Source organism: Zalophus californianus, chromosome 10 (assembly GCF_009762305.2).
Source record: "Zalophus californianus isolate mZalCal1 chromosome 10, mZalCal1.pri.v2, whole genome shotgun sequence".
NCBI classification, from domain to species: Eukaryota; Metazoa; Chordata; class Mammalia; order Carnivora; family Otariidae; genus Zalophus; species Zalophus californianus.
Genome location: NC_045604.1, coordinates 109,132,175 through 109,157,095, shown reverse-complemented (window position 1 = coordinate 109,157,095; position 24,921 = coordinate 109,132,175). Strand labels below are relative to the sequence as shown.

The 24,921-nt window shown below is 43.0% G+C and overlaps 1 protein-coding gene across 4 annotated transcripts in view; it reads right to left on the bottom strand.

The window, feature by feature from the left end:
* Positions 1-14,745, bottom strand: part of USP42 (ubiquitin specific peptidase 42) — a 54,494-nt gene extending 39,749 nt beyond the window's left edge. Inside the window, exons 1-4 of one of the 4 annotated variants that reach the window (XM_027611383.2) lie at positions 14,723-14,745; positions 4,615-4,864; positions 2,241-2,270; positions 1,776-1,976 (exon numbers count right to left, since the gene is read on the bottom strand). In XM_027611383.2, coding sequence (XP_027467184.2) covers positions 1,776-1,976; positions 2,241-2,270; positions 4,615-4,855 — 472 coding nt within the window. In that variant the 5' untranslated portion in view covers positions 4,856-4,864; positions 14,723-14,745. Of the gene's footprint in view, positions 1-1,775; positions 1,977-2,240; positions 2,271-4,614; positions 4,865-8,993; positions 9,130-12,717; positions 12,812-14,722 lie in introns of those variants that run through there. The other 3 variants (XM_027611382.2, XM_027611381.2, XM_027611384.2) reach the window with 3 other exon arrangements.
* Positions 14,746-24,921: the final 10,176 nt, after the last annotated feature.

The following is a 24,921-nucleotide window of genomic DNA, read 5'->3' as shown; positions in this document are numbered from 1 at the left end:
CGGCGATGGCCCCAAATGAGAAACAACCCAAATGTCGATGAATAGGTGGGTGGATGGAGAAACAAAATGTGGTATATCCATACAAGGGAATACTCCTCAACAATAAAAACTACTGATATATGCAACAACATGGAGTAATTTAAAATAATTGCACTAAGTCAAAGCAGCCAGGCAATGTAAGAATATATGCCTGTATAAATCCACTATATGACATTCTAAAAAAATACAAACTAATCTATAGTAGGCAGAAAGTATATCAGTGGTTGCCTGCAGTTAAGGGGATGAGGAGTAGGAAGGGGTACAAGGGAGTGATTTCAGAGGAGCACTGGAAAGCTTTGGTGGTGGTGAATATATTCATAACCTTAATTGTGGTAAGTAGTTTCATGGGAGTATACATATGTCAAAATATATCAAACATATATTTCAAGTATGTGCAATTTATTATATACCTCAATTAAAGCTAAATAAAGGGAAATATACCTGTTATATATATACAGTCATACATATAGTAAAGAGATGTACCTAACTTACATATATGTCTGTATATCTATATATATGATTACGCCCTGATATACCTAAATAAAGGAAAAATAGAAACTACCAATAGCATAGAAGATAGACACCTAATTCTGGACACCTGGAGCTTCTGAATTTTTGTGTCGGTCCCGCCTCTCACAGCCCAGGTGCCTGTGCTGGGTTTTTATCCACACTCTACTTTCATTAAGCACAAAAGTAAGGGAAAAGGGAAAGCTGCCTGTGGGGAATGAATTATGAACTTAGGGGGGAAATGAGGGCAAACAAAACGTTCATTCTGTAATTTAAAAGCCCTTGGCATACCAAACACCTCTGGACAGTGAGATTCTAGGTGATTTTCCTTTGGTTTCTTTAAATTTTTCTGTACTTTCCAAATTCTTTACAAGCATTATTTTGCTCTTTGGGGGGGAGGGGGGTATGGGACAGTTTCAAAATAACCAGTTTAAATTCTTCATTAAGTAAAGAACTATTCAAAAAGAAGCCTCAGGAGTTTTCACCTGCTCATAATTAATGAACAGCACCCAAACACACACACACACACACACACACACACCTCAGCATTAATGTAGATCAAAGAACAGGGAGACTTCATTTATAAGGATGAAGGATATTTACAATATATTTAAAAGCTCAAACCTCAAAAACTAGATACTGTTCTAAATTCTGAATTTCACTAGTCAACCACTGAGCTGGCTGTCACCTATTAAAGACATGATATATTTTAACTGATTCCCTGCCCTTTAGGTTGAAAAGGGAGTTCATACACACTAAAAGGAAAGTCCTGTATGAACTTTCAGGAGGCTGGAGGCCGCAACAAGAGGTTCCTCTCCACTAAGGCTTATAAGCCTGCAAATGAATCAAGCCTTACAATACAGGATGGAAGCCAGGACAGACAGGATTTCTTAACTCTGCTTGGCCCCAAGCTGTTGATGGCAGACATTTATGTCACATTTTTTTAGCAAGTGTATAGAAAGCCAGCAGGGGGTTCAAAAATGCCAAATGCCGATAAAATAGGTTTCTTTTTCAGTAACTTCACAGGTCAAATTAGGTGCAAAATGATTTTTATGCAACCTGAAAACAAATCTTAAGAATCTTCCTCCATGGTTTCTAAAAGAATAAACCAATTTCCTAGTGATCATAGAATTCTTGGCTGAATTCTTCACTTCCACTGCAGAGAAAAAAATGAAAGTAGGTTAGCATAGCACAACACTACACAAGTTAACAGAACCCAGAACACTTACATGTCTTGGAGTGTTCGTGAGATAGCATGTAATTGGCAAGAGGTGGTGTGTAAGTCAAACACTGCAGCGCTGCATTGGCAAAACAGGTATTGCCCAAATTCTGGAGCCCAGCTCCAACTCTATGAGTCTGTTGCCACTTAAGACAAATCTTCTCAGATGGGAAAAGAACTTTTTGTGGAGGAGCAATGCCATCACCTAGGGCTAGAAAAATAAACAAGAAATATTTAAAAACAAGGCTTTGCACGTTTCTCAAGCTCAATAAATAGCAACACATCAAACTAAATCCGATCAAGATTAGGTTTTTACCAGCTAACCAGAAATACAGGGAAGAAAGGGACATTTTAAAAGACAGATCCTAGAATGTGGGAAATCGAAAAGATTTGGTTTCTTCAATCAGTAAACTGCAATGACCAAAGGGGGTGTTAACAGAAACTTAAAGACATCCACCAAATGCAAAGTACAGACCTTGTTTGGATGTTGATTTCAACAAACCAGCTGTTAAAAAAACGACAGAGAAATTTTAATGTTGACTAGAGTTTTAATATAAAGATGTTTAAATTTTTAGAAAAGAATTTTTTAAGTATACAAACTAAAATATTTATAGATGAACTACAAAGTCTTGGATTTGCTTTATAATGATGGGAGGGGAGTAAATGGTAAAGGTATAAGTTGATAAAGCTGACTGATGACTACATGAGAGTTCACTCTAACTACTCTTATATCTACTTAAAAAGTTTTCAACACAATCTATAGAAAACGCAGGCTGAGCCCACTCTCTGTAACATTTGCTGTGGAAGGGCGCCTGGGTGGCTCAGTTGGTTAAGTGACTGCCTTCGGCTCAGGTCATGATCCTGGAGTCCCAGGATCGAGTCCTACATCGGGCTCCCTGCTCGGCAGGGGGTCTGCTTCTCCCTCTGACCCTCTTCCCTCTCGTGCTGTCTCTCTCATTCACTCTCTCTCAAATAAATAAATAAAATCTTAAAAAAAAAAATTTGCTGTGGAAGCTTCTATGCAGTACCACCACCATCACTGTCCTCTTCATGAGCACTGTACTTCTAGAGTCCTTCTTAGCTGCCAGATAGTCTCAGTCTAAGAGTTGGTAGTGACATCATCCTCATTTTACCAGAAAGGAACCTGGCTCTGAACTCAGGCTGCTGGGCACCACTATCCACATAAGTATACGCTATGTTGCCTAAAAAGATGTTTATCTATTTTCAAGACTTATAAACAGATTATTAATGATAACTATGCTAACAGAACTCAGGTAAAGCTCAAAAACTTATTTAGGAAAGTTCGATCATCCATGAAGACTACGTTTTCAAAAGTTTGCTAGTTCCTTGGTGCTGCTGGAGATGGGAACGCCTTAATGGATGGTTCTCTATTTTACCAGAGAAATTAATGGGTTTAAGTATGCAAAGGTAGGCTCCAGCTCAGCGGGAACAGAAACAAAAATTAGGAAAAAAGAAATGAGTCTTCAGAGAATGGGACAAGGGCTCCAAAAAGGGCACGGCAGTCAGTTAAGTGTGAGTTAAGGCCTGAGGGAGAGAAAGGAACCCCAGCAAGTAACGGGAAGTTGGAGTCAGTGAAAAGAAGTCCTGTGGGAAAGTCCTGCTGGTGAAGGTCTTTATTTTTTTAATTTTTTTTTTAGATTTTATTTATTTATTTGACAGAAAGAGACACAGCAAGAGAGGGAACACAAGCAGGGGGAGTGGGAGAAGGAGAAGCAGGCTTCCTGCAGAGCAGGGAGCCCGATGCGGGGCTTGATTCCAGGACCCTGGGATCATGACCTGAGCTGAAGGCAGATGCTTAAGGACTGAGCCACCCAGGCACCCCCGGTGAAGGTCTTTAAACTCTTATGTGTAACATTCAATTAAATTGTTTATTTTGTGATATAAACTTTCCTCCCACCCAAAATACCCTTCAGCAAATCACACTACCCACCACCACATCACAGTATCACATTTACTATGAGGATGCAAAACAATATAAGGACCAAATTATTCTAAGCCAAATGACATTCTGAGTAGGAACTAATCTATTTTCTTTGCATTTCAAAGCTTTCAAATCCAAAACTTTCAGAAGTACCAACTAAAGTGTCAATGTCTCATTTAACCCGATGAATTTTAACAAATGTAACCACATTTACAGTTTTAACAAATGCAACATTTACATTATCTGCTGTCTTTCAAAGAGCTTTATTACCACAGATAATTTTAACTGGCCCCAAACCCAAAAACTAAAAAAACAACCCACAGCTGGGTAGAGCCATTTGTCAAAAGGCAGTCGTTTTTTAAAAACATCTTCAGGGCGCCTGGGTGGCTCAGTCATTAGACGTCTGCCTTCGGCTTGGGTCATGATCCCAGGGTCCTGGGATCGAGCCCCGCATCGGGCTCCCTGCTCATCAGGGAGCCTGCTTCTCCCTCTCCCACTCCCCCTGCTTCTGTTCCCTCTCTCGCTGTGTCTCTGTCAAATAAATAAATAAAATCTTTAAAAAAAAACTTCAAAATTTTCAAAGACAAACATCTACTTAGGGAACTACAGGTAACTGACAAGTTAACAAAATGCCCACCTCAAATCTCACCGAGATGAAGTTTATCCTTCAATAAATTAAGAATAAAAGAAACTACAAATATTATAATAACTAAAAGTAATCCACCCTGTTATGATACATGTTAATCATAAACAAGCAGCACAGGAAAATGAAGCCTGTCAGACAATGTCACTGCTGGCCACTCGGGTGGCAAGAGGTCTCGCAAAAGACGACCCCCTCCAAAACTGCCAACCACACAGCATTTATACAAGAGTTTCTTGGAGTGATTCTGTCTTTAAAAAGTAGTACCTTGATCCTTTTGTGGTGATGGTTTTGATTTATCAGGTACAGATGAACTTGAATAAACTACAGCACCAGGTACTGGTCCTAAAGAAAGTGTGTGATTTGAAACATCATTTAGTGAAGACACAGCTCCCCAGCTGGCAGAACCTGCATCCATGTCTCCAGGTGAGACCGCCTCAGAGCTGCCAGGCTGATTCTGATAGGCTGATGGGTCTGAAGATTCAGAAGCTTTGTCAACTATGGTCATTGTTCAACTCTGCAAAAGACAAAACACATGCAGTTGTTTTATAAATTGAGAAAAGTAATCTACTTAATCTACCATTAGATCTTGGAAAATTATCCCACTCATATTTAATTACTGTCAAATAAGTCACTGTAATAGAAAAACAGCAGTAGTTTTTAACTTTGAAATCATTTCCTTGGAACATTTTAGCGTTGTGCTCATCTGAACATGTCAACAATTTTTAATTATAAAACCTTCAAAGAAATATTTGATTGGATCTTGTCATTCTATTCCAAGCCCCCAAAAGTCTCATATTACAGTTTATAATCAGGGACCTCAGGTTCTAATTCTATACATTTACCAAGAACCTATATATTTTTTTTCTCCCTATCGCTTAAAACTAGTACGTGAAATGCACTAATACATTTGACTCAATTTTCAATTCACAGAGTGCATCAGGGAAAAGTGTCAACTACATGGAGAGAAAAATCTAGCTTTAATTTTGAGCTTAAAGTCCAAAATGACTTGTTTGAAATATATTATTTTTTTAGAAAATAGGAAGTCTTACATTTGAAAAGTTTTTCTGAAGCAGCTCATTTATTTGGTATATGTGACTTTTTATGTGTCTTTTTTTTATGGTATATATGACTTTTTAAATGAAGACCATAAGACATTACTGACATCAAACTTGAACACAAATACATGTTATAAAGGGGTAATTATAATTTTCTCTCTGAATCCTATTTTTAAATCTTGGGGCTACCACTAATTAAGCATTTTCTATATGCGGGGCACTGTGTTAATCACTGAACACAGATTAATTTACTTAATTTTCATAATGGACATATGAGAGATTGGATAGAATCTACAGGGTCTATAAAAAATGGAGCAATTACAACCCAAACTACTCAGCAGCTGGAACCAGGCACCTGGCCCAACATTCCCAGCAAGGGTTCCTTCTGGCTACACTGACCTAGTCACTGGGGTCCCTTTAGGAATGTAAACTGCCCATTGACAACCAAATCGAGTGTGCCACTCCTCTATAGATAACCTTTCTCTCAGGCCTGCCCCGACTGCCCCCGGGACAACATCTCAACACCCAGGCTTGACACAGCCTGGCCTAGGAACCGCTCCCCATGCTCCCCAGCTTCCATTCCTACCTGCACTCTCTGGGCTATTCACATGCTATTCTTTTTTACCTCGCGCTCTTCCAGCCTTCCACCTCCAGCCAGTTAACACTTACCACTTGTCAGTTTAGAATTCATTTCCTCTGGGAACTTTCCTTGACAACAACCCTCCCCCAAGACTGGGTCTGAACCCCTCCTGCAAGCTCCCACAGCGCCCTGCCGATTTCTATGGTAGCGCTCCAGCACCTACTCCACGGCTGGATTCACTTGTTACTCTCCATCACACTAGTATTTATATGCCCGGACCTGGCACACAGAAAGCTGGCCACACATGTGCTCAACAATGAATGAATCCCGAAGATAGGAAGTAACCAGGGTTTGCTTTTAGCACTGGCTTGTGCTGAGTGATTTATATACAGTATCTCATTTGTATTTAGTATCTCATTCCTACTTTGAAGTAGGAACAGCCTTTAAAACTTGCTTTAAAAAATATTCAGTACAGTCAAGAGAAAGAATAAATACCAACATTCATGCCACTTCAACAAATGTTGTGATCCACAGTCTGCTCACAGTAAGGTTCTTTTAAAAGCTTCAATTTTGTAATTTTAAATTACGGCATGATTATAGCCCCCTGCCCCGAAGACACAACCTTAAAAATTTTTTGGAATCTTATGCAGAAATAAAAAAAGTTGATGTTAGATTATATCTTAATAAAATAATAAAAACTGAACTACTTTAAGTGAATCTAAGATACAGGATTTCATTCAGGAAGAAAGCTTGAGCTGTGTTTTCCAAATAAAGTCTACAGCATGAAACACAGTGGAGGTAAGCAAGAGTAAGAAAACAAAAGAGGAGGAAGAGAAGGAGCAGAAGGAAGAAGAAAGCCAAAACAGAGTGCCAAGGAAAGGTTAATCGGGCTTCATTTACAGTAACATTTAATAGCAAAAAACCTCAATTTTCCCAGGATAAATATCCCTTCAGGACAATCATTAACAAATGACCAAATAAAACCATTTTACTTGCTCCAATTGCCTTTGGGGGGGGGGGGCTCTTAAATGAAAAAAAAAATTAAGGAAAGCATACAACTCGATCAATAACCATATAGCATTACAATTATGGGAAAACAAACCAAAACCATCCATTTGTCTTCATTTGTATATTCAGCCAATGAATACTTATCCTAAAACCATCAAGAATCAAACTAAATTGCACCCGCTTACAGAGATACCCTTCCTACAAGGCAAACAAAGTTGTACAGGACCTAAGATTAATAAATTACATGTTCTTTACTGTTAGTAAAGCTTCTAAACATTATTGTTATGGTTATATCCGGGCTTTTAAGCAACTACTTCCATGAAAAGTTAAAATTTCTCTCAGCATCTGCTAATGATACACAAAAAGTTACAAAAATGTGTTTGAAAAAAATGAGTACATGAATCAAGGCAGGAGGTGTGTGGAGGAATGAGACTAATCGACTTCACAAATGTTTGCTTTAAGTGCAATCTTTTATTCAGAAGTCTTAAGATTTTCAGTCCCTTATATTTCTACCAAATACCACAATATTCTTTGTCATTTTAAAATAAGCATATAGCTGTTTTAAACATTGTGGCACTGCACATAAAGGTAATGATGTCAATACATGTAGAAAAGAAACTGATACACTCTGCTTCTTCATAAACAATGTAATCTACGTTCTTGTAACATTTCTATTTACATGGAAAACACACAAGCTTTAAAAAGAACAGCCTTGATTTCAATTATTTTTAAGTAAATAAAACGTCTAGCCTTAAACCTTTACAAACCAGTGTAGACTTGATTCAATGATAGGAAAAGAAAGTGAAACTGACCTTAAATAAAAACAAATAAGTAAAACTGATTATTCATATCCCCTGTGCACTTTGAATGAGTCCAAAGAGTGAAATTATCTTTAAAATTTAGCACTCTTTTCTGAGACGCCACGAAAACGTATGAGAACCCGTATTACTATTGTTACCTTCAAAAAGAGGTGTTAACTGAATAGTTTCTCAACCCGTTTTACTGTTATCTGAGTGTATTTACTTTAAGTAATCAACATGTTTTCCTATAAACAAGTAAACTCTAAGGCCTCCCTTAATGTAAAAAAGCTATTCAACAAAAGTAATCTCAACTGCATTCATTATAACAAGGTTAAAGTCCTAGACTGTAAAACTTCTGTCCCATCAAAATTTCATTTCAAACAACTGAAACTGATCACCCTCTCCCCCGACCCCCTCCAGGTAAGTTGGCTCTTCCTGCCCCGAAGAAAAAAGAACAGGACCGAGGCGCACACGCTTTTGGGGACGCGCCGCCGGGGCTGGCCGGCCCCTCCTCTCCCCCTCGAGGGTGCCCGCTCCGCCCCGGCGGCCGGCGTGGGGAACTCGGACACTCCGCGGAGGAGCCAGGTGGACGGCCCCGCGAGGGATACCGGCGTGCCGCGGAGGGGCGCCGGGGTGGGAAAGTTTGTCTCTCTAGGGGGTGCGGTGGGGGTGGGGAGGCGAGCCCCGGGCTCCGAGGGCCGCTGGGGGCGGGAGGTGGCAGCCACGCGGGGGGCGGGGGGCGGCGGGCGGGCCGGGGACGCCGGGCTCCGCGGCCGGCGGCCGGCACACGCCCACCGCGGGCAGACCCGTGCGGGCCAGGCCGCCCCGGGGCGGCCCGCCGGGCCCGGCCCAGGGGCCGAGGGGGCGGGCTGGGGCCGGGTGGGGGTGGGAGGGCAGTGTCCATGGCAACCAGGGGGGTCTGGCCTCCCCGCGCAGCCCGGCTCTCTGGGCGCCCGACCACCCCGGCCACCGCCCCCTCCCCAGCGGCCTGGCCCGGCCGGCAGTAGCGGTGCTGCCACCGGCGCCGCGGGGTCCCGGGCGGCCCGCGGCTGCGAAGGGGGCGGCGGGCGAGGGGCCGCGCCAGTCCCCCGCGGGCCGCGCCGGCTCAGGGGCGGCCGGGCCAGCTGCGGCCGAGGCGAGCGGGGCGCTCCGCGGGCCCCACGCCGGCCAGCGGCGGGCGGGAAGGAGGCGGGAGCTTACCTGACCCGGCTCGGCGCTCGCTCCATCCCCCTCGGCCGCCGCCGCCGCCGCCGCCGCACACAGCCCAGCCGCCCGGCGGGGGACAATGACGTGCCTCCATCCGGGCACCGCCGCCGCCGCCTCCGGGTCAGCGCCGCGCCCGCAGCGCCCCGCCGGGCCGCCAGGGGGCGCGCCAGGGCCGCGCCCGCACGCGCCGCCGCCCAGGGGCCGTCGCACAAGAGGCGCGGCGCGCAGTTAACGGGCCGGGCGAGCGCGGGAGGGGCCGTCGTCAAAGCGCCGCGGGCGCAGGCGGGCGCGCGCGTCACTGGAGCGCCGGGGCGCCGCGGAAGGGGCGCGCTGATTGGCGGAGCCGAGCCGCGCGGCGCGGGCCGGGGCGGTCTTTCCCCCGAGCCGTCGGCGGGAGCGGACCATGGGGCGCGCGGCGGCCGCGGGGCTCGAGCCGGGTCCTCGCTGCGCCCGTCCGGCCTGCGCCGGGACGCGGTGGACCAAACGGACACGGCTCCCGGAGAGCCTCCCTTGCGCGCTGCGCCGCTCGTCCCTCGGCCTAGCGACCCAGCACTTAAGGACGCCGGAGCCAGCGGGGCGCCAGCTCGCAGTCCGACTTCATAGACTGTGCGACAGGAAGGGGAGAGTTTGAAACCTGGCTCTCGAAGAGGACGGGGCCCTGCCCAGCCCGTCATGATTGCACCTCAGATCCAAGCATTCCACGGTCTTTGGGGCAACTAGATCGGCTCTGGCTCCCCAGTGCCCGATCCATACCCCCGACCACTTACTGGATGTCTACGCGGCGAGATTGAGCCGAGAGCTGTTTTAATTCATCGCTGCATCTCCCCTCCTCCACGACCCTGTTTCTCTCTGATGGGTTCTCTGCTTTGATTAAGGACAAGGCACTCTCCTTACACTGACCTGAGCCCTTCCCGCGGTATAATTCCTAACACCGAGTCACATCCGCCCCTCCCCGAGGCAACCTCCTCGCCACACCCATTCCCTCAGTCTTCTGATGCTCGCCGCCTAATCTCAACTCCCTTTCCACCCTTATTGTTCTGTGATCTTCTTAACCTTCTTGATCTTCCTTGATCTTTCAATGACACAGGTAGAACGGAACGTTGCTCCCCTCGGAGCCTTCAGCCTCTTTTTGGCCCACAGAATAGTCTAAACTCCTTCACCTGACACTGAAGCCTCAGTTTACCTTTCTTCTTGTGTGTGTCCCCAGCCATAACAGACTTTTTCCCTAACAAACACCTCATTCCTACATCTGCTTATAGAAGCCCCAACCTCTGCCTCTTCTTCATGGAGCCCTGCTTGAATCCCCCATCAGAATCTTACTACTCGGGGGCGTGGGTGGCTCAGTCGGTTAAGCGACTGCCTTCGGCTCCGGTCATGATCTCGGAGTCCCGAGGTCGAGTCCCGCATCGGGCTCCCTCCTCGGCGGGGAGTCCGCTTCGCCCTCTGACCGTCTCCCCTCTCATGCTCTCTCTCTCTCTCTCTCATTCTTTCAAATAAATAAATAAAATCTTTAAAAAAAATTAAAATTAAAAAAAACTCTTACTACGCCCCCTTCCAAGACTGCACATTTTTATGGTGGCACTTACTAATGTTATGGAAAGAAATCACTTGTTGATTACAGTATCAGTTGTGTGTTTGGAGCACAACATTGAAGTACTTTGGGCAAACAAAAGGGAAAAGGTGAATTCCAAACCTCCAAGATTCAGTGCTCACTTTTGAGATTAACACCACAACTTCCTGATGAAGAATGGTTATGGAATAACACCTTTGTGGCTCTTTCAACACTAGTAAGAGATCTGCAAGATCAGAAGGGCTGTAGGGATGGACTCAGTAATTTACATGCCTTTCCCCCAAGTGACTTTGAGATGATTAAATAGAGAATGAGAAGGAATTAAAGAGCCAAATCCTTAATATTCACCTGAGTCTTGGGGTAGTTCAAAATGCTTCCCTTGAAAGTCACATTAGATGTTTGCCTTCTAATTTCATTTTCCATTCAGTATTCTATTCACAAAGTACCCCCACAGTCCGCCTCTTAATACAGTACCTAAGCAACTTATGTAGGAAGAGGGGTTTTGTTTTTAAGATTTTATTTATTTGACAAACACGGCGAGAGAGGGAACACAAGCAGGGGGAGTGGGAGAGGGAGAAGCAGGCTTCCCGCTGAGCAGGGAGCCTGATGCGGGACTCGATCCCAGGACCCTGGGATCATGACCTGAGGCCGAAGGCAGATGCTTAACGACTGAGCCACCCAGGCGCCCCAGGATGGGTTTTGTTTTGTTTTGTTTTGTTTTGTTTTGTTTTGTTTAAACCATCCCTTAGTTCTCCACCAGAACAGGCTCTTGGGGGCGGGATTACTCAGTCCCCTCCACCCCTCTTTGTGCCTTGAAAGCAAACAGAGGGCTTTTTCCTCTAAAGAATTTCAGTGCCACTTATAGTAAACTGACAACGTAAGTGGAGAAGTTACAAAGGCTATTAGGACTTCAAACAGCTGGGTCTTTGGCTGAGATGGTAAGCCAACTTGCCCCAGAAAATGGTTTTCTTCCAGACCAGCGCTTAATCCAAAGGGAATGCTGTTTGGAAATTTCACTTTGCCTCTGTTCTTACAAACTGTGTGACCTACACAGATTACTCAGCCCATTGTCTTTACCAAAACTGTCTTTATGCTGAAGGCAAACTCACCCCAGGTGCCCCACCTTCCAATCCAGATAAAGAACAAAAAGTGTTAAGAGTGATAAATTAGAGGGCGCCTGGGTGGCTCAGTCTTTAACCGGCTGCCTTCGCCTCAGGTCATGATCCCAGGGTCCTGGAATCGAGCCCCACATCGGACTCTCTGCTCAGCAGGAAGCCAGCTTCTCCCTCTCCCACTCCCCCTGCTTGTGTTCCCTCTCTTGCTGTGTCTCTCTCTGTGTCGAATAAAGAAATAAAATCTTTAAAAAAAAAAAAGAGTGATAAGTTAGATTTTCCGAGAACCTCCAGACACCTAGGAAGCCTGTAGTGGATGCTGTAAATGCCCTACCAGACCCCCCTTTACTGGCTGATGCACCCATTCCCCCCACCGCAGCTGCTATGAGTGTTAGCTGCTAATAACTCACAGCTGCCCCTTCTCTTGACAGCTGTCCTTGGTTGAAGAGGGGGAGCTGGTTCACGGGGAGGTTAACCATGCCTACCACTCCCTTACAGCCTACACCAGTGGCCCACTGACAAAGGGGTTCAGAAAAGCCTTGCCTCAACTTGTGACCAGCCTTGGGGTGCAGTGCATGCTCCAAAGCTCCAGTGGGATCAGAGAGAAGTTTGTCCTCCATTACATACTGGCTTGACTCCTTTCCCTGCCCTCTTCCTCCCTTCCCTTTCTCTCCAGAGCACAGTGCATATATAGCACGGGAATCTGAATTCTGTTTCAAGCCCTGCTTCTAAGTTGCCTGGCTTCAGACTGGGTTCCAGGAAAGGTTGTAGGAAGCAGAGTCTAAGGATAAGATTCCAGGTGATATGGGAGGCACTAATCTCCATGCCGTTGCATAAGACTCCCACCTAGGGGAAAGTGGGATGGGAAACGGGTAGAAGGGCATGCATTGGCTTATTCAATCTCTCTGGTGTTTGTGAACATCGGGGAAAATAGGCACTGAAAGACCTGTGAAATCCGATGACCACTGCTGCTTTCAAGAAGGAAAATTATAGGGTCCGGGCAGTTAGTCGTCAATGTAAAGCAAAGCATAAATACCAGAGAGACGTTTTAGTGCCCTGCCATAATGATCATCTGCAGTCAGAGGATAGGCCGGCAATCCCGAGGACCAGGCTCAGGGCTTCACATTGAAGAAACAGAACTTTAGAAGTGATTGACTTCTCTCAGCCAAGGTCAGTCTCCATCACCAAGGTCAGGGCTCTGATAAAAAAAGAGGTGGAATCCCAAGACTAGCGATAAGATTGCTCTGAACCCTTTGGGCCTTCAGAAGTGGCCCATCCCTGCCCCCCAACCTGAAGACAATGCAGAAGCCTCAAATGAGGCAAGAACCCTGTGAGACAATGCATTCTTTAGGACCTGCCCCCATAGCCCCCATGGCCGTGAGACCAGTTGCTAAGGTTAAGTCTCATTATGGGGCCTGAATGGACAAGTGTTAGTCCTACTCAGGGAGGAGAGGAACGATACATTGAAGGAGCTGTAGGACCTGGCTGATACATACCAGCAGGACTCTCAGTAAGTCTGTAAATGGATCTCAAGGGGCTAGATCAAGGGGAGGGGAGGGGTAATAAGGGAGAGTTTATAGATATAGGGGCACCCTCCCACAATTTTGATCAAAACTTCGTCAAGGGCCCCGAGTGGGCCGGTTCTGACACACTGTATGGATGGTATTTGACAAAAAGAAATGAGCAACATTAAATAAGGACAACACCATGGCTTCCATGGTAGATAGTGGAAGAAGGGCAGAACAGGCCCAGGGAAGTGAACTGACTATACTATGAGCAGAAGAGGCCTGGAGGACACTGCTTCCCAAGGTCATGGGGGGTGGGGCACCATCGGCTTTGAGAAACTCAGTGGTGGTTGTCATCCGTAGGTCAGAGGGGCATTTGGATCCTAGAGTGACAGAGGCTGGGTGGCAGCATTTACCCCTCAGAAGCAAGGTGGGCGGGCATGAGTGGGCCTGGGCAGGGTTAGCTTGGTAGAAGGAGCCCCTGACTTGCAGGGATCCATGGAGGCCAACAGATCATGGGGCACGATAGATGGGCAGTCAACAAAGACATACTAAATATGATAAACATATATATCATTTGATATAGTCATAATCACCTTTCCAATTTCACCACCTGAGCCAATTTTCAGATCCAAAACACCCATTCAGTAAAACAGAAGCCAGATCCATGGACGTGTACACAATAGCGATTCTCCAAATACTTCACCAAAGAAACCTCTGGCCATTTAATTTGTTCGGGTAACCATAGACTGGGAAAGAGGAATACCTGGATATTTCCAGGCTGTTGGTTTATAGAGACAATAAGGACGGATGGGAACCTAAAGCACCCCAAAGGCTCCCTTTTTGCTAAGGGGGTAAGAACCTATGGGGTCAAGAAATACATTGGGTCCGTGGGCGTACAGTGGTCATTTCCCAAGTTCCCAAGCGTAATATCCAAATGGTCATACTTACAGGTTGACAGAACCCTCACATTGGTTCCCTGACTTACGGAGTATGAGTTAGTCTAGTAGAAAAAGCCACATGGAAACCCCTAAACTGCCCTCTCTGGCCAAAAGAGTAACTCTTGGCGGGGGGGGGGGGGGGAATGGCTGAGAATATTAATGTTGTACCTTACGCTTATAAAGGGTGCAAGGCTATTGGTCTCCAAGCACGCCAATTTAATTCACCAGTTCTGGCCCCTGAAGACACTGGATGAGTCAGGGAGGGTGACAATCAACCACTGTGAGCATAACTAGCAAGGACTTCTCTCACACCAGGTTAATTTCACCACTGCACGCCCTGTCCCTGAGAGTTCTGCACCCACAACAGAGTGGAGTAGTACTTAGAATCTCTCAGTCAATCCTTGCTCTAAGCCCCTCAGAACAAACAAGACCAGACTCTTTACTGCTTACAGCTTTTACTCATAATCACTGTGAACAAAGAAGAAATTGCATAAACACCAAAAAAATGGATTAGTCATAAAGCATATTTGAAAGAAGTACCTACCATGTTTTGCCACAAAAGAACACAAAGAAAGAAAAGAAAAAGAGTACCCACCTTTCACTGTAAGAGTACTCAGATGACACCATCAATAGACTTGTCCCTGCAGCCTGGGTTGAGACATAGTCATCACAGAGTGCTGTTTGGGGACAGACACACTAGATATAAAGTCCAGCTCCAGCTTTTATTTATTAGTTGCAGTTTTTGGTCTTGTTTTGGGCTCTCGTGAAATGAAAGGTTTGTTTAATTTATCAAAGCCAACTTTATCCTCACGGATAATTAACACCCCTTCCTCCCGATCCAACATTAGACATTAAAGCTCAAAAGTTTTCAAGGAAAGATACATTTGATTTGTGGCACCTAGGTGGCTCAGTCTTTAGGCATCTGCCTTCAACTCAGGTCATGATCCCAGGGTCCTGGGATCGAGCCCCATGTCCAGCTCTCTGCTCAGTGGGAAGCCTGCTTCTCCCTCTCCCACTCTCGCCCTGCTTGTGTTCCCTCTCTCGCTCTCTCCTTGTGTCAAATAAATAAATAAAATCTTTTTAAAAAAGATACATTTGATTTTTCTGAGGATCACTGTCTCCTCTGAAGGAAATTGGAGATTATGGGTCACCAAATCTTAGACCTGGTTCATTTTTAGGTGACAGATCCCAAGTCACTCCTTTATGTATTGCCAAAATATTAATTTTTTTAAAAGATTTTATTTATTTATTTGACAGAGAGAGACATAGCGAGAGCAGGAACACAAGCAGGGGGAGTGGGAGAGGAAGAAGCAGGCTTCCTGCGGAGCAGGGAGCCCGATGTGGGACTCGATCCCAGGACCCTGGGATCGTGACCTGAGCCGAAGGCAGATGCTTAACGACTGAGCCACCCAGGCGCACTGCCAAAATATTAATTTAAAACCCAGAATAAACCATGCATTGGAGATACTGTATCTATTTTCCAGAAACCATTTTGTTTAGAATAGAGAGTTATACATAATTAGTTATTCCACATCATGACAATGCTCCAAATCAAGAAGGTAGAGCTTAGGAGGCACTGGGAATAACTCTCCCAGTAGATGATATTAAGGAAAAGTTTTATGAAGGTGGTGATGCTTGGGGCGCCTGGGTGGCTTAGTTGGTTAAGCGACTGCCTTCGGCTCAGGTCATGATCCCAGGGTCCTGGGATCGAGCCCCGCATCGGGCTCCCTGCTCTGCAGGAAGCCTGCTTCTCCCTCTCCCGCTCCCCCTGCTTGTGTTCCCTCTCTCACTGTCTCTCTGTCAAATAAATAAATAAAATCTTAAAAAAAAAAATGAAGGTGGTGACACTTGAAATGGATCTTTGAGGATTAAGTAGAATTTTTTTCTAGGCAAATAAAGGATAGGAAAAGCGTATCAGGATTTCAGGAGCAAATGCTATTTGGAAGCAAATAAAGTCTGTCACCCTTAGAACTCTGTTGCCCTTGGAAATATGCAAAAATGAACACTGATAATACAGTTGATAGCAAGGAGAAAGTTCAGCATGTAACTTGATTCAGTAGGCCTGGGGTTTCAAAGGAAAAACTCTGAGAGGTCTAATCAGGTCTAACTGGCTGGTCTCAGACTATAAGGAAAAATATCGCTTCCTAGATTTATAATGGAAATCCATACCTGTCCAATTCATGAACATGAATGCATGCTACCCTAAACAATGATTAAACATGGTCCTGGAAGTTGCCCTCCCCCCCCAAAAAAAACACAAGATATTTCCATCAGAATGGAGAAAATTTATCTTCATCTGTATGCCTCAATTTGAAAAAAAGCAAAAGTACATGAGACCCATTAAGAGCTTTCAGGTAAGTGGCTGATTAAAACATGAATATAAAAAAGTCAATTGAATGTGAATTTACTTAATGCCATGGAACTATACACTTGAAAATAGTTAAAATGGTAAATCTTGTATACATTTTACCACAATAAAAAAGCCAATTGAGATCCATATACAAGCAATATCTAATTAGAAAAATAATAATCACAAGAATTAAAACAAAGTACTAAGGAATAAATAACAAACTTGACAAATGTACAGGGCCCAAAACTCATGACCAAGGGTCCTAAAAAAGATTTATTTTAAAGATTTTCTGAATGAAGGATTATACTTCAGTTTGTAAAGGTTTTAAGTATACTGTAACTGATCCCAAAGAAATTCTTTCCAGAACTCAAAAAAATGCCTGTAGTATGAAGATTAAAATAAAGTTACAAATGCAATGCAGTTAGTCCTGAAAGGACTCCTGTGGCATATACTAAGATGTTTGAATATTCATCTGGGCAATAAAGCCATTCGTTAATATTCTCCAACTGCATATAGCTCCTTTCTCTTGAAACAGTTCACGCATTCATTGAGCAAATACCCACCTAGCATCTACTCTGAAAGTCAGGGAGAGAAGTGATGTGTTAGTACCTGCCTTCAGTGAGCTTTTAGGATATTTACATGAAGCAGTTGAGCAATGAGTGCCAATTTTGCAGGAAGAAATATAATGGGAGGGGGCAGATCAGTGGATGGGGAAGTTCACTCACTGAGACTGAGCCCTGCAGACTGAGGAGCAATGTGTAAGGTTAAATTAGTAGGGGCAACTCAGAGTGGAGAGACACAGAAACAGAGATGGGGAGAGCAAGTCAGGAGAGGAAAGGAGAACTTGATACATAACTCACCTTGGTGAGTATCTGAAGGAAACTTGATCAGAACTGTATCAGAAAAATTTCTCAACCTAGGGCTGTGTTAACACAGCAAAGGATGCCAAAGGAAGAGGCTCAGAGTTTCTCTGTTTTGAAGAATGACAATCGATGTCTGATGACAGACTCAAGTCTCGACAGTTTTTAAGAATATATTAGTGATTGTTAACAGTTACAGGTTATTATGGGCCAGACGTTACTTGTGAAGATTCACACACGTTCTTGCAACTACCTCAGGAGGTAGGTACTATAGGGCACTTCCATTTTAAGCTGAGTTAACAGAGGCAAAGAGACGTTAACTACCCTGTGCAAGGTCATACCAGCTATTAAGTGGCAGAATCCATTTCTTAAAGCTCTAAGCCAACACTGTCCTGGAGAGCTTTCTGCAATGATGATAAAAGTCCTGTGCTAACATAGTAGGCACTAGTCACATGCTACTGTTTACTCCTTGGAATGTGGCATGGTATGCCTGAAGAACTAGGTTTCAAATCAAAGTTTAATTTAAGTTAAAATGTCCACATGGGGCTACTGTATTGGACACACACACAGCTCTAAGTTATTCTGATTAGAGAATGTTCGCTGTAGAATTGTTTATAATATTGAAAGAAACAAATGGGAGAATGTCTAAAACAGACTATGAAATATACACAACTGGAATGAGGGGCGTGGAGAAATCTGGTAAGAATTACAAAATCTGGACATCAGGGAGGAGGGTTGGGGCAAATATACATTGCATATGATACAGACCCACCCTGTCTGGGATCCCTGATTCTTTTCTGGTCTTCAACCCAACTCTTATGGGTCCTGAATAAGCAGTCTCTAGTAATGTTAACCAATAAAAATATAATGTGAGCCACATACGTATTTCTAAATTTTCTAGTAGTCACATTAAAAAAAGGTTTTTTAAAGGGGGATTAATCTTAATAATATACTTGATTTAATCCAATATACCCCAAATATTATAATTTAAACACGTGGTACGAGCCACATAGGAGGTTGCTCACTAGCCACTAGCCTATTGGATAATAAAGATCTGTAGAATACTAATCATCAGAGAAAAAACTATTCTATATCTACTTGGGGGAAAGTGCTCTAAGGCACATTATCAAGTGATAAAAGCAAGCTGCAGAACCATACATTAAAAAAAAAAAACAAAAAAAAAAAACTCGAGGGCCCCTGGGTGGTTCAGTCAGTTAAGTGTCCGGCTCTTCATTTCGGCCCAGGTCATGATCTCAGGGTGCTGGGATGGAACCCCACGTCAGACTCCACATTCAGTGGGGAGTCTGCTTGAGGATTCTCTCTCCCTCCTTCTGCCCCTCCCCCTGCTCACTCTCTCTCTCTCTCAAATAAATAAATCTTTTTTAAAAACCCAAAACTCGGGGCGCCTGGGTGGCTCAGTTGGTTAAGCAGCTGCCTTCGGCTCAGGTCATGATCCTGGAGTCCCGGGATCGAGTCCTGCATCAGGCTCCCTGCTCGGCGAGGGGCCTGCTTCTCCCTCTAACCCTGCCCGCTCTCATGTACTCTCTCTCTCTCTCTCTCATTCTCACTCTCTCAAAATAAATAAATAAATCTTTAAAAAAAAATAAAAAATAAAAACCCAAAACTCTTTAAGCATATTTCGAGTTTCTATATTTAATAACTTACTTCACAGAAATTCCTTAGAGATCCTTCCATTGAAGACTATTATATTTATAGAGCATATCTAACAATTTTTATCTCATTGCTTTTTTTATTTTTTATTTTTTAGATTTTATTTATTTGACACAGAGAGAGCGCACAAGCAGGGGGAATGGCAGGCAGAGGGAGAAGAAGGCTTCCTGCTGAGCAGGGAGCCCGATGCGGGACTGGATCCCAGGACCCCCGGGATCATGACCTGAGCCAAAGGCAGCTGCTTAACCAACTGAGCCACCCAGGCTTCCCCCATTGCTTTTTTTTTTTAAGTGTGGTAAAATACAACATAAAATTTATTTTTGACTGTTTTAAAGATTTTTTAAGTAATCTCTCTACCCAACATGGGTCTCGAACTCACAACCCCGAGATCAAGAGTAGCACACTCCACTGACTGAGCCAGCCAGGTGCCCCTCAAAGTGTGCAATTTAGTGGCATTAAGTACATTCACAGTCTTCTGCAACCATCAGCACTATCTAGTTCCAGAACTTTTCCACTACCCTAAGGTAAAAACCTACACTCCCTATTTGCTCTGCCCACCAGCCCCTGGCAACCATTAATCTGGTTTCTGTATCTATGGATTCACCTATTCTAGGTATTTTATATGGAAGGAATCACATGCCATGAGATGTCTTACGTCTGGCTTCTTTCACATAGCATGTTTTCAAGATTTATCCACATTGTAGGATATATCAGTACTTCATTCCCTTTTATGACTGAATAATATTCCACTGTGTGGACATACCACATTTAATTTATCCATTCACCTGCTGATGGACATTTGGGTTATTTCCACCTTTTGGATATCATGAACAGAGCAGCTATGAACATTTATGTACAAGTTTTAGTTTGAATACCTGTTTTCACTTCTTTGGAGTATGTGCCTAGGAGTGGAATTGCCGGGTCATATGGTCAATCTATGTTTAACTTATTGAGAAACCACTATACTATTTTCCACAGTGACTGCACCATTTTGCATCCCCACCTGCAATGTTTGAGGGTCCCAATTTGTTCACATCTGTTATTTCTTTTTTCCTTTTCCTGGTAAGTATGAAGTGATATCTCATTGTGGTTTTACATTTCCCTAATGACTGATGATGTCGAGCATCTTTTCACATGCTCATTAGCCATTAATCTTTGGAGAAATGTCTATTCAACTAGTTTGCCAGTTTTTAAATTGGGTTATTTGCCTTTTTATTGTTGAGTTGTAAGACTTCTTTATACTGGTTACTAGACTCTTACCAGATATTTGATTGGGAAATATTTTCTCTCATGGGGGTTGTTGTTTTACTCTCGATAGTGTCCTTTAATGCACAAAAGTTTTTAATTTTTTTAAAGATTTTATTTATTTATTTGACAGAGAGAGACAAAGCGAGAGAAGGAACACAAGCAGGAGAGTGGGAGAGGGAGAAGCAGGCTTCCTGCGGAGCAGGGAGCCCGACGCGGGGCTCGATCCCAGGACCCTGGGATCATGACCTGAGCCAAAGGCAGTCGCTTAACCAACTGAGCCACCCAGGCGCCCCACAAAAGTTTTTAATTTTAATGAAGACACGTTTTTTTTTTCTTTTGTTGTTTGTGCTTTTGGTGTGGGTTTTTAATAAATTCCCTTTATAATATTAAGGAAGTTCCCTTCTTTTGCTAGTCTGTTTCATGTTTTTATCATGACAGAGTGTTAGATTTTGTCAAATTTTTTCTTTTTTTTTTAAAGATTTTGATTTATTTGACAGAGATAGAGAGAGGGAGAGCACAAGTAGGTGGAGTGGCAGGCAGAGGGAGAGGGAGAGGCAGGCTCCCCGCCGAGGAAGGAGCCTGATGTGGGACTCGATCCCAGGACTCCGGGATCATGACCTGAGCCAAAGGCAGCCGCTCAACTGACTGAGCCACCCAGGCGCCCCTGTCACATGTTTTTTCTATATGAATTAAGATGATCAGGAGGTTGGGGTATTTTCCCCCTTACTTCTATTAATGTGTTGTATTGCACTGAGTGATTTTCTGCTTGTTGACCCACCCTTGCATTCTTGAGATAAATGCCATTGGTAATCATTGTAACATGCTTCTGGATACAGTTTACTAGTATTTTGTTGAGGATTTTTGCATTTATTTTCATAATGGATATTAGTCTGCAGTTTCCTTGCGATGGTTTTGTCTGGCTTTAGTATCAAGATAATGTTGGCATCATAGAGTGAGATAGAAAGTGCTTCCTCCTTTTCTATTTTTTGGAAGAGTTTGAGAAGTATTGGTGATAATTCTTCCATAAATATTTTGTAGAATTCAGCAGTGAAGCCATCTTGTCCTGGACTTTTTTTGGGGGGAGGTTTTGGATTATTGATTCAGTCTTCTAATTTGTTATACACCACATTAATAGAACATGATCCTCTCAATTAATGTAGGAAAAGCCTTTGACAAAATCCAACACACTTTCATGATAAAAAACACTCAATTCAGATTTTCTATTTCTTTTGGAGTCAGTTTTGGGAGTTTGTATGTTTCTAGTAATTTGTTCATTTCATCTACATTATATAATTTATTGATGTATAATTGTTCATAGTATGTTCTCATAACCCTTTTTTTTGGTAAGATTAGTAGTAAGGTCCCCATTTTCATTTATGATTTTATTTAAGTCTTCTCTCTTTTTTTCTTAGTCAATCTAATGAAAGTTTTGTCAGTTTTATTAATCTTTTTGAATAACCAAATTTGGTTTTATTGATTTTTTCCTATTGTTCTATTCATGATTTCATTTATTTTCACTCTAACCTTTGTCTTTTCCTCCCTCTGCTAACTTTGGACTTAGTTTGCTCTTTTTCTAGATCCTTAAAGTGTAAGTTATTAATCTGAGACTTTCTTTTAAATATATATATTATAGCTTTAAATTCCTGTTTTCATCACATAAGATTTGATTATTTTTGTTTTTGTTCATCTCAAAATATTTTCTAATTTATTTTGTGATTTCTTCTATGACCAATTTGTTGTTCAAGAATGTATTATTCAGGGGCGCCTGGGTGGCTCAGTTGGTTAAGCGACTGCCTTTGGCTCAGGTCATGATCCTGGAGTCCCGGGATCGAGTCCCACATCGAGGCCCACATCGAGTCCCACATCGGGCTCCCTGCTCAACAGGGAGTCTGCTTCTCCCTCTGACCCCTCCCTCTCATGCTGTCTCTCATTCTCTCTCTCTCAAATAAATAAAATCTTAAAAAAAAAGAATGTATTATTTAGGGGTGCTGGTGTGGTTCAGTGGGTTAAGGGTCTGCTTTTGGCTCAGGTCATGATCTCAGGGTGCTGGGATCGAGCCCTGCGGTGGGCTCCTTGTTCAGCAGGGAGCCTGCTGCTTCCTCTGCCTGCCAGTCCCCCTGCTTGTGCTCTCTCTTTCTGACAAATAAATAAAATCTTAAAAAAAAAGAATGTTTTGTTTACAAAAAAAAATATATATATATATATATATATATATATATTTAAAAAGTACCTGGCTGGCTCTGTAGGAAAAGCATGAAACTCTTCAGCTTGGGGCCATGAATTTAAGGCCCATGTTGGATGTAGCTGATTATTAAAAAATAAATAAATAAACTTCTAAAAAATATTTAAAAACAGAATATTGTTTAATTTACACACTTTATGAATTCTCTAGTTTTCCTTCTAGATTTCTTGTTTCATTCCATTGTGCTCAGAGAAGATATTTTGTGTAATTCCATTTCTTTTAAATTTCTTGTGACTTGTTTTGTGGCCTAATATATGATCTGTCCCAGAGAATGCTGGCCTATAGTGTTGTTTACCTCCTTCATTTCCCCACTGATCTTCTGTCTAGTTATTTTATTCATTATTAAAAGTGAGGTATTTAAGTCTCCAAACCATTATTATAGAACTGCCTATTTCCCCATTCATTTCTGTCAACTTTTCCTTTGTATATTTGGGGACTCTGTTAGGTATGTATATAATCATTACATCTTCTCAATGAATTCACCCTTTTATCATAAATAATATCCTTCTTTGTCTCTTATAACAATTTTGATTTAAAGTCTACTCTGTGGGGCACCTGGGTTGCTCAGTCGGTTAAGCATCTGCCTTCAGCTCAGGTCATGATCCCTGAGTCCCAGGGTCAGGCCCCACATCAGGCTCCCCACTTAGTGGGGAGTCTGTTTCTCCCTCTGCCCCTCACCCCACTCTCGTGCTCTCTCTCACACTCTCTCTCAAATAAACAAATAAACTTAAAAAAAGAATAAAGTCTACTTTATATGATATTAGCTCTCTTCTGGCTATTATTAGCATGAAATATCCTTTTCCATTGTTTTTTTTTGTTTCGTTTTGTTTTTTACTTTCAAACTTTGTGTGTGATAGAGGGTGGGGTTTTTTTTTTGTTTTTTTTTGAGGTTTTTATTTTTATTTTAAAAGATTTATTTATTTTTATTTCAGAGAGAGGGAGAGAGCATGAGCACGTGTAGGCACAAATTGGGGGAGGAGGAGGGGGAGAGAATCTTCAGACAGACTCCCTGCTGAGCACAGAGCCTGACTCAGGGCTTGATCTCATCCCCCATGAGATCATAACCTGAGCCAAAACCAAGAGCTGGACGCCCAACTGACTGAGCCACCCAGGCGCCCCTAGGTTGTTTTTTTTTTTCATTCTGCTGATTTCTGTCTTTTAATTGGAGAGTTTAACCCATTACATTTTTTTAAAGATGTTATTTATTTATTTGAGAGAGAGAGAATGAGAGACAGAGAGCACAAGAGGAAAGAGGGTCAGAGGGAGAAGCAGACTCCCCGCTGAGCAGGGAGCCCAATATGGGACTCGATCCCGGGACTCCAGGATCATGACCTGAGCCGAAGGCAGTCACTTAACCAACTGAGCCACCCAGGCGCCCAACCCATTACATTTAAAGTAAGGAAGAACTAATTTCTGCCAGTTTTCTATGTATGTTCTGGACGTCATATCTTTGTTGTTGCTCAATTCCTTCATTCCTGCCTTCTTTTGATTGCAGTGTCCTGTTTTGATTCCTTTCTCATTTCTTTATATATATATGTGTGTATATATATATACACATATATGTATGTATGTATATTTAGTTGTGCTCTTAGTGGTTACATTGAAGACTACAATGAACATCTTAAACTTGTAACACCTCAGTTTGAATTAACACCAACTTAGTTTTAATAATATACAACAAATTTGTTCCTATATATTGCCATCCTTTACCCTTTACAGTGCTACTGTCACAGATTATATCTGTATACATAGTTTTCACATTAACATAGGTTTTTTTTTTAAAGATTTTATTTATTTATTTGAGAGAGAGAATGAGATAGAGAGAGCATGAGAGGGGGTAGGGTCAGAGGGAGAAGCAGACTCCCTGCTAAGCAGGGAGCCCGATGCGGGACTCGATCCCAGGAGCCTGGGATCATGACCTGAGCCGAAGGCAGTCGCTTAACCAACTGAGCCACCCAGGCGCCCCACATTAACATAGATTTTATAAATATTTTTTATGCATTTGTATCTTAAATCACATAGGAAAATGGATGAGTTACATACAATAACAATAATCATTGCTTTTATATATTTACCTATGTGGTTACCTTTACCAGGGTTCTTTATTTCTTTGTATAGCTTCAAGTTACTATCTAGTATCCTTTCATTTCAGTCTGTACCACTCCCTTTAGCATTTCTTGTAGAGAAGGCTCTACTAGTAACAAGCTGTCTCTGTCAGCTTTTGTTTCTTTGGGAATGTGTTAATTTCGCCTTCATTCTTTTTTAAAAAATATTTTATTTATTTATGTGAGAGAGCACAAGTGGGGGGAAGGGCAGAGAAAGGGAGAAGCAGACTCTCTGCTGAGCAGGGAATCTGATGCGTGGCTGGATCCCAGGACCCGAGGATCATGACCTGAGCCAAAGGCAGACGCTTAACTGAGCTA